This window comes from Bombus impatiens, unplaced genomic scaffold (genome assembly GCF_000188095.3).
Source record: "Bombus impatiens unplaced genomic scaffold, BIMP_2.2 scf_0136, whole genome shotgun sequence".
In the NCBI taxonomy this organism is placed as follows: domain Eukaryota; kingdom Metazoa; phylum Arthropoda; class Insecta; order Hymenoptera; family Apidae; genus Bombus; species Bombus impatiens.
In genome coordinates, this window is record NT_176555.1 from 1,797,046 (window position 1) to 1,807,173 (window position 10,128).

At 42.9% G+C, this 10,128-nt stretch overlaps 1 protein-coding gene across 3 annotated transcripts in view; it reads left to right on the forward strand.

Annotated features, from left to right (window-relative positions):
* The window catches only part of LOC100747717, a 41,361-nt gene extending 31,885 nt beyond the window's left edge, over positions 1–9,476 (forward strand). For all 3 annotated transcript variants that reach the window (XM_003486996.4, XM_033319149.1, XM_024365469.2), the window contains 6 exons: positions 278–516; positions 3,783–3,914; positions 4,003–4,110; positions 4,228–4,488; positions 4,649–4,907; positions 5,879–9,476. In XM_003486996.4, the coding sequence (XP_003487044.1) occupies positions 278–516; positions 3,783–3,914; positions 4,003–4,110; positions 4,228–4,488; positions 4,649–4,907; positions 5,879–6,963 (2,084 nt within the window). In that variant the 3' untranslated portion in view covers positions 6,964–9,476. The remainder of the gene's footprint in view (positions 1–277; positions 517–3,782; positions 3,915–4,002; positions 4,111–4,227; positions 4,489–4,648; positions 4,908–5,878) is intronic.
* Positions 9,477–10,128: the final 652 nt, after the last annotated feature.

Genomic DNA, 10,128 nt, shown 5'->3' on the forward strand with positions numbered 1-10,128 from the left:
ATAACGCGACACATATGCAAACGCGGTCGTCGATTTAACGAATCACGGATGAATTTATCCGATGGAGACAGCTTTGATTTATTGTCACTCGATAACTATTCCTCTTCACGTCCCGGCCAAGTTATCGGTTTGCCAGCGACAATTCGGTAACCGTCCGTTCGGTGAAAGTTCGCGGGAGATCTCTATGCCACGTTTCTACTTCGATATAGTTTCGTCTTCACGCTCGAAAGTTTTAATAGAGTGAAAATGACCTAGCGATCCCGCTGTTTCTTTCCAGGTCTGATGATGGAGTCGGAGAAGAAAATCTTCGAGATGATGAACAAGAAGGCGGCCATGTCGAAGTACTGGATGCCTCTGGTTTGGGCGACGAACATTATCAACAGGGCCAGGAGGGAAGCCTTAATAACTAGCGACCAAGTAGTGCAAACCCTCCTTGTCGAGCTAAGCGACATCCGGAAGAGGCTTGGCGCGCTCATTGGTTACGACACTGTTTGCGTTCCTCTCGTTTACACTCAGGTGAGTATCGAAATATTCTACAAAACCGTGTCACCGTTCGAACACGTATCAGTATTAATACATTTTATAATTCTTTTAATATTCTGTTCGATAACACGTCGAATGATTGAAAACGTGAAGGTGGACTAGACACGTGAAATTGTTTGGAAGGCAAACAACATTCACCGGAATGAAATTTTCGAATCTGCCGATAGATCATCCAAGTTTAAAGTTTCTCCTCGTTGACAAGCGTTACAAAAAGCGAAGATTTAATCAAGGAATGGCACAACGTATTATTCTGTTTCCAATCTCATTCAGAAATCGTGGAGAAGCCGGGTAATTGCGATGGCGTTTACCGTCATTGAGAAATGCCAAGTGTTTTAAACGAACGTCTTCATCCCGAGCTGATTCTCATCGTAACCACCTCGTCGCTTTGATACTGTTGACAGTGTGCAGCGCACGCTTGCGTAAGTCTTAATTCCGTTGTTAGCTTCACAATGCAGCGTTTTCTCTCGCCATTTCCTCTAATCAAGTTTTTCCAATAGAATCTCTCTAACATCTTTCTAACGCTTGTAAGCTTGTTTCATGCTCATCTCTTAGCGAGAGTTTCAACAAACGCGAGTCGACACGTCCGGCGTTAAGGGAACGGCCGTTCCTTCGAACGGTGCATTTCAATTTGCCCGGCCGAGCGTAGTTTCCATAGCAAGAAGTTAACGAGCTTCGAGGCAGTAGCGATCATTAGAAAGTACGTCACCTCGTTGCAACACGATATCATCGATAAAAGACTCGATGCGTAATTGCGGAGGCCGCCGACGCTCGAAGATCATTCATTTAATATACGGCAGACATTAAAAAGTTACCAACAACCCAAGATCGATGTTAACAATGTGCTCGTGGCTCTCTTTATCCAGTTCGAAGGACTCGATTTGTTGCGGCGCAGTAACAAAACGGATCCATTCTTGGAAAGATGTTTCGTATTCGCAATTAGCAGGCACGTATTCATTGTGCAACGTTAATTGCTCATCAGCTAACGTCCCTAATTGTCGGCTACGAACGCCATTATTTTCGCGGTATTAAAGAGTTGTTCGCGTCATGATCTTGTATATACGTGGCCAATGCCTGGGAAACGATCTTCGTCCAGGCTTGATAAATTCAACTTTAAATGCATTCTCTAAAACTGGTTAATAAGCACAGATCTGAAAAGCGTGATGAGCAACCGAATCAATCACAGTCGACATTGGATGAACGATGAGAAAATTGTTCATTCATTGTGCAAAATTACGTCATCGACTGCCAAGGATAATAATAAATACGAAATTGAAACACATCGAACGAGGAAAAGTATGATAAGAAAAAAACCGATCGCCTTTTTCCTTCGGGGATACACTAATACGTTAATCGTCGGGGATTTCAATACCGATTACATTTAGCTCGACCACGGACGATGGGGTAAGCCACTCGGTTAGTCAGCTGCATAGAACGGAGCTCATTTTTATTCCCGTAACTCGTACTCGTCACATAAATTATACCGGTAATGGAACTGATCGATGATTCGCGTTCCGCATTAGTTTATCAGTCGGTGGGAGAATGCTTGGGATTCTTGGTTGGAAAATAGAGCATGCTCACGCGAGGAAAACGTGCTATTAATCCGTACCACGAGAGTCAAGATGGTAATTCACAAACCAGAGACGTTTCATTACGAAGATTTCGAGAGATAAACGCACGGTCGGATTGCTTTGAATTAGCGAAAATAAGGAGAAGTGTACGCGGAGAATGTTCAGGAAGAGCAACTCAACTGTAATTATTTTCCTTGTCGTGTTTTCGTGTCGAAACAGAACCGTGACGTGCGTTCGTCTTTCACCAATCGCACTTTGTCTCCGTGGTAAAAGCAGGATAAAATCGCATGGTTAGGCGTAAACCAGTACGGTTCTGCGCGCTGTGTAATAATACGTTTACCGAATACTGTTCGACCTGCGTGGTTTACTCGTATCCATCGGTTAGCATGCACGTTTGTATAGCATGTATCCGCTTACAGAAGTTTTATAAATTTCCAAAGGAAAAGCGAGATAGAGACAGAAGGACGGAACAATTTACCTGGGATGCGACAATGCGCTTTAATTACCAGCGAATACATTGCGCTGGTTATCCTTTGTCTTCCAACACACTTTTCTCTCAAATGACGTTATTATTAAAATGAAGCATCTTGCGTCATAAGTTGAAATTCAAATGATTTATGCGTCTTTCTGTATCTTTTCCGAGCAATGTTTTTGCACGGAAATAAGTACATTGTCGATATCGTATGAGCGAAGAAGACAATACGCATGGTCAAGGATGACAAATGAGTCGAGCGGCAATCTCGTCGCGGTCCGTCGATACGGCGGAAATAAATTTCACAGTCAGTTCAACGTGCGATCGATCCTCTTCGTGTGCGCGACGATCAAAGTCTAAAGATAATCCACCGATCGTACTTTTTCTTTTATTCACAACGAGTCTTTGCATAAACTATCATTTCCTGGTGGCCTTCGATGAGAAAGGCTGTATTCTTGATGACCTTGATATGATTTCATTCAAACCTGTTCGTCCACGCGTATACAACGCGAAAAAAGGACGAAACCGACAGGAACGTAATTCTTTGCCAAGCTTGACATTACTTGCCCTTTCACAAAGAAACCTTTCACCTTAGAAATGGCCAACGTCTATCGTTTCATCACGATTCTAATTCTTTTACGAACTTCAGGATATCCAATATTACTTTCTCCGAGCCCATCATTAGCTACAGCGTAGTTTGTCCATGAACAACGTACGTGTTCATCGAGGCACTGGCGTTCCTGTATTAAGTTTCATAAAGGTATTCTTGAAAACGAACGAAGAAAGTAATTCTGAGAGAAGCGGTATTTATAGCGATGCAGGCGACGTGGACCAACGATGGATACTTGTTTCTTACCTTCGACCGCGTTTATTCGTTCTTCCTCAATACGCAGAAAGTATACGACACTCGTTCTAGGAATCAAACAATATGATGTAACATCAAGCAATATCTATCTATAAATTTCTGTCGTTTAATTTACCCATTTGTCCTCTCGGTAATCTCGCGCTGGGGACATTTGATTAGCAAATTATAATGAAGCCATTTGTTTTTTTCCTTCTTCTATCGCGCGTCGCAAAATTAACGATGACTCAATTTTATTTCGCCAATTACTAGTAGTCGACGTAACGCCGTTTTTAGGACCGTGATATTCACGGTTCTAATCGAACGAGTTTGAATACCTTTTATTTACGTTTTCCAGGTAGTCACGCTATCGTTGTACGCGTATTTCTTTTCCGCCTTACTCGGCAGACAATTTATCGAGCGCACCGACGTCGGAAGCGGAAAATACGAGGAACCGGACATGTATTTTCCATTTTTCACGGCCCTGCAGGTAAGAACATCGATCGTAAAGACGCTTGCAAAAAGACGATCCCGTCTTCGATGAATAACTATCGATCAATCCGATTCATTCGTTCCAGTTCTGCTTTTACGTGGGATGGCTGAAAGTTGCCGAGGTATTGATCAATCCTTTCGGCGAAGACGACGATGATATCGAGTTAAATTGGCTTATAGATCGTCACATCAAGGTACGAGACCAACTTTCTCCGGTTCCACCGAAATTTAAGTTAATCGTATAGAAATTGAAATTCAACTGTTTTGTCACAAGATTCATATTTATTAGCGGTGACGCGTTTATTTGATAGGCTGGATACATGATCGTGGACGAAATGCACGAGGAACATCCAGAATTGTTGAAAGATCAATATTGGGACGAGGTCGTGCCAAAAGATTTACCGTATACGGTGGCTAGCGAGCAGTACCGACGAGAAGAGCCAAAGGGTTCAGCCGAGCATTATAAGGTCAAAGACAGCGACGCTCTGTATGCAAACGTTATATTGGGCCCACAAATCCATAATCACGTTCAGCATCGCAAGACCCACCAGGATGACATGTACGCCGATTACGTAAGTACACGTCACCAGATGAACTTGAAACTCTCGATGTACAACCGGCTACCTGTATTTGGTGTCACGATCGGATCGTGCAGCAAACACGTTGGAAAAATATTTATTCCAGAGAAGTATTTATACTTGATATATTCATATTCGTTTACGTGTATTATAGGAAAGCGTCGATACTCCGTTGGTCGAGCGAAGGAAAAATTGGCTACAACGACAAATCACTAGAATGGGCTCTGTACGTAGTTCTTCGACCACTTACAGCAGCGGTGGTGGTTTCTTCTCCAGAAATCGTCACAATAGCGTTTATAGCAGCCCTGAAACTGGAGGTTTACCGCAAACGAACAATCCGAATCTTAAGATGTCCCTTTACGATAGGCTAGTTGGACGGAAAAGCATTCGAAGTCAAAGAATGGGTCGACAAGGCAAGTGATTTACGCAAATTACTTCCGACGTGTCTTCGTACGCGACAAAATAGAAACAAATAGAAGGAACTTAAAACGTAAGGAATTGCTACGCAACGTGATAATATAATTCTCAAGCGTGTCAACAGAATGGTGCACAGTCTGGAATAACGTTCGTCGTAATGACGTTTATTTAACTATTTAAATGATAATGATACGATCTTACGTAACGCCTGCGCATTCACGTTAACAGTATCTCCCGTTTCTATGAATTAAAGTCAATAATCGGTGCCTCTAACCGAACCGCGTTGTTCTTTATGAAATGATGAAAAACAATTCTTTGTTGTTATTACAAAAAATTGATTTTCAGAAGAAAAAAAAGAGCAAACAATTTCAGTTCCGTTACTCCAGCGATAATCGTATGTATTTCCGTTTTTCTTCGCCGGTATTTTCAAAGCTGCGATCTTTTTGCACGTTCCAATGTGGCACGAGAAAAACATCTTTCAATGAAAGTGTCGCGAATGTTCGAAGTTTTCCCCACCCGGCTACATGCATGCAAGGAATTATGCAATGAGTAACCTTGTGTAATCTGAACAATTTCCGCAATCGCGAATCATTCTTCTCGAAAAAACTTTTCTTAAGACCTTGTGCTTCTTTCTCCAATCGTTCCTCTCACTTATGACAGAAAAAAAGGAAAGCCACGCCAGTGGCGGAAAAATACCTAAGCAATTATACCTAATCGCATTTTATCCATCCATTCTATTCTCAACCCGATTCGAGGCGGTCGAACGAAGATTCGTTTCCTTGCTCCATAGCGGACCGTTTTCTAGCGGTAAAATAAACGCAGCCGCAAAAATTGGCATGATCATCGTTAGCCTCGTTATTATTGCAGCTGCCGGCGCTAAGAATAGTTTAATCGTAGGCTTAGAATCGAGACGCGGACTCGATCATTCCGTAACAAGCTTGTCTAATTCATGTTCGTTTCCCGACAGGTACCATGACGAAGTTGAATCCGGTGCCGGTTTCTCTGAAGAACCGACCTCGCATACCGACGCCGGACGTGACGAAAGAAGTAGTCGACCGTGAACAGAGATTAGCTCTATCAGCGACGAACGCGGCGAACATCGGGGCAGGCGTCGTAGGAGTGATACCGGCGAACGGCCACTATCCGGATCTATCGGTTGTACAGGTCGTGCTCTCGCCCATTCAAGAAACGGAGGGCACGCCTGTAACTGGGAAATCTGGAGCGGCAGCGTTGGCGCAAGCTGTTCTCTCGCCTACTTTGACCAGTGCCGGTCTCGTTGCTCCTGTCACTTTAACACCTGTCACGATGTCGCAGTTAACGCAACTAGGACTGATGACGACAACTTCCGCGTCCATGATCAAACCAACGAATCAAAGCAACGGCGTTCCTAACCAAGCCACCTTAACCGAGGTGAACAGCAGCGAGGAAGAGGGATCAGGCAGTGGAAGCAGTAGGAGTGGCAGCATTACAGGACAGGAAGAACGTTCCACACCGTTAATAAGCCAAGACAGAAGCACTCCTCTGATAGGAGAAAGGTCCAGTCCTGTGGGCAGCGACGGTAATCCGTCTACCTTCGACAATTATAACGATCGCTCACCCATTCTGATAAATCCCGAGAAACTCGGTTACGTGGTTACCACGATGTCGACTACTCAAGATGGTAAGATAGATCCACGTGGCAGGCGATCGGCTTCGTTGCCGGGTCCGCCAGTTGTGCAATTGCGAGAGGACAGGAGTATGTCTCTGCCACAGTCGCCGGGTCTTCAACCGAGGGAAAATCGCGCGGCCTCGGTATCGAATGGCCACGAACCTCCCAATATAGATAGGCTCATAGTGCACGGAAAGGACATTCGACCGAGAACTAACAGCATCGGCCACGATCTCTGTAGACCGAGTCATCGTATCCAAGACACTTCGAGGAAGATCAGCAGCGTGTCTTGTACCAACGCGTCGCTCTCCAGCGGCCTAGGTACAGCACCTATCACGGCGACCACCATAATGCCAGCGACTACTCCGGTTGCCGGTAGCAAGAGGGGAGAGGTGTACGTTTGACTCGTAAATCTAGGGACAATGTGGTAAATTATACTTGGTCGTGTACGGCTTTGATCGTCGTGGGCGATTCGAACGTGCGTCGCACTTGCCTAAAATCCGACTCCGTCCATTATAGCGACGATTTGGCGTTTTATACGCGGTGAGAGTAGGAAGCAATTTTCGCGCGACAAGCGTGAACGATAATGGGATTTTTTATCGATCGAGCTCCAAGAGCCGAGAAACGCTTCGAACGATCGTGTCACTCCGATGTAAATACGATCTTAACTTATGAGCATTTCGATCGACGAGGTAGCTAATTATCGATACAGAATTGACACTGGTATGGCGTGTTGATCGTTCGACAATCGTAACTATTACGGAAATAACAGCGATGGAATCGAATTCGTCGATTCCTGTATGTAGCAATCGCGGAAGCGCTTCTCTTCCTTTTGTCGTAAGTATGTGCAATAACGCGGTAGCAAGATGACGGTGCGTAATCGACATTATGAAAATGGTGTCGTTCTCAAGTCCTTAGCGTAAAAATTGTAACGTTCACGCGACAAGTGGAAGAAAGGGGTAGATGTTGCGAATACATCAGTGTCGCAGATACGTGTCCTATACACGATATGCGGATAGGATACTTTTTACTATTTGTGCATGCTTTACTTTGGCTGCGTCGTAACATTGTGATACGAAATATTTTTGCTACGATAAACGCAGGGGCGAATTTAAATGTGTTTCTTCTTCTTCTTCTTTCCGCGAATACGTACGTCGAGAAATGGAATCTCGATCGCAGATAAAGTCAGGTTACGCTTGTAAATAGCCGATCCTCGCGAGACGCCACATGACTCGTCGTTTTCGGCTTCTAGCATTTAGATGAAAGATTTTCTCTCTCATCTGAGCCGACTGTGTATTTATTCGATGCGCGACGGTAACTCGGGAACTCGACGTTATTAATCTGTTCGTGAATGGAACGAAACGCCTCGAGTCAGGCTCTATTGCGAACTGGAAAATGACGAGTGCATATATGCATGTGCATGAACACGCAACGTTTGCCATATTTGCCATACTCGGAGACACTTTGCGTAAAAAATTTGCGTGCAACTGTAATCGCGAATCTTCGATCGGAGCGATTTAAAATTGGGCTACAACTTCCACGATGCTCTACGGTATCGCCGGTTCGGCACGCGATCTGCATCATTTATTACTCTATAATAATTTAGGAGTTAGTAAGTTAGTTTTATCGATACGAGAAACGTTCGGGAACTCGTGTGCGTGAAGAGCAAGTGCAAACTGCGGTAGTCAACGAACAAACTCGGCTCAAAAGAACGAATTATTTTAGAAAAAAAGGATATTCTCGATGGAACCATCGATTTTATTTTTTTTACTGCAAACTGCACTTGCTTTTTGTTCACCGTGTATTCAGTCACGCGTCTCTGGAGAAACGCGTGACAGCTCAAGCTTTTTCTATATAAATTCGAGATCACGTAAATGTAAGTAACGATTCGATGTATGTACATGGTGAATGAAGCTGGCGATAGAGCCAACGAACATGTACATAGTAGATGAATTAAGTTAAGGTTACTTGGTGTATGAGATTATGAACATGCTCAATGCACGACACCCGATATTTGATAGTCGATGTGAACCGAGCGTTGTCTTTGTCTTCTTCGTTGGTGGGTAAAGTCGGTTTCACACGGAGATACGCGTATCGTAATACACATATGGCAATCTGAATATTGTATGAATATCACCATTTTTTGTAACGTTTCGTCTGTCGCCTTCATACGAAAAGTATCTATCGTAACCGAAATACGCGAAGTGAGTATGATATGATATTTAGTATCTATCATACGCGTATCTCCGTGTGAAACCGGTTTATGAATTGTAATTTGCAGTGGAAAGATGTGTAAATACGGACGTATTTTTAATCGATTTCTTATTCCACTTTTTTCTCCTTCTATCTTTGCGATGTTGTAATTTAGGCAAACTTGAATCCAGATCGAATTCAATGGATTTAAAGATATAACGTCGAGATAACGTTATATAAATCTCTTAGCCGAGACGATTGTTAAGTAACGACGATTATAATTCTAATTAGTTACTTAACGTACGAGATCACGCGAACCACTTTTTGTTAACTTAAAAGTATTATTATCTCTCGACCGAGATAATATTCTGTTCAGAGTTCCGAAAGTATTGAAACGTGCTCTACTTTATAAATAAAAGAAAAGTACTTAGAATGACTTTTCTGATTTGAGCATTCGTCGGTACTCAAGTGTTACTACGATCATGAACTTCGAACAAATAGAAGCGTATCAGAACTTGTAGATATTTGTACACATAGTATTTGTATATAGATTACATCTCGTTTTCGTTATGATATCTCCGATCTGACTATAAACTATATAGGTAAAGAATTGTTTCGGTGCCTGAGTCGCGTCAGCGTGATGTAAACGAACCACATGTAAGAATAGTAATACATTATTCTTATTATCTATATTCTGCAATAAAAATAAACGTTTCCAAACGCATCAATTTCTTCTGTTTCCTAAGTATAGTAGCAAAGATTTTGAATTCGTGTGGCTGCATGATTCATCGTGCATACTGGAGATGACAGGAGATTCCATAAATTCCAATAATCTCAGAAATTCTAGAGGTCTTCGAAGCTTCCTGTGATTACGCAAACGTTAGGGATTCAAGGAGGTATTGGAGATCTCGTCCCTTGGGAGGTTCCACAAATTTGAGAGGTACGTTTGCAATGGCGAAGATCTCTCGAGATCTCTCGTACCCATAGAATTTCCTGAAACTCCTGATTGGCATCTTCGAAGCGTTCTACGATTCCGCTATTTGTTTTATGTTTTATAGTATTTTTAATTTAGTAATTTTAAACTTCCCGTTACTCTGATTCAGTCTGAACAAATTTAGACTTTAAATGTCTCTGATCGTTTAGATTCTTTCCATTACGAGCTCTTTGGAATTTCTTAATACAAGTTCCTACTAGAGTTACCAATTATAATCCCTTATGAAACTTCTATTGCTTAGTCACTAACATCATTTGCAATGCAAATATAATATTGCATTATGAATGAAACATTTCTCGGTGCCAGAGCTACATCTCCACGGCATGGGGATCCAGGTTTTCACTGGTGACGCGCGGCAGTAGTGGGACACCCCGTGGTGGGG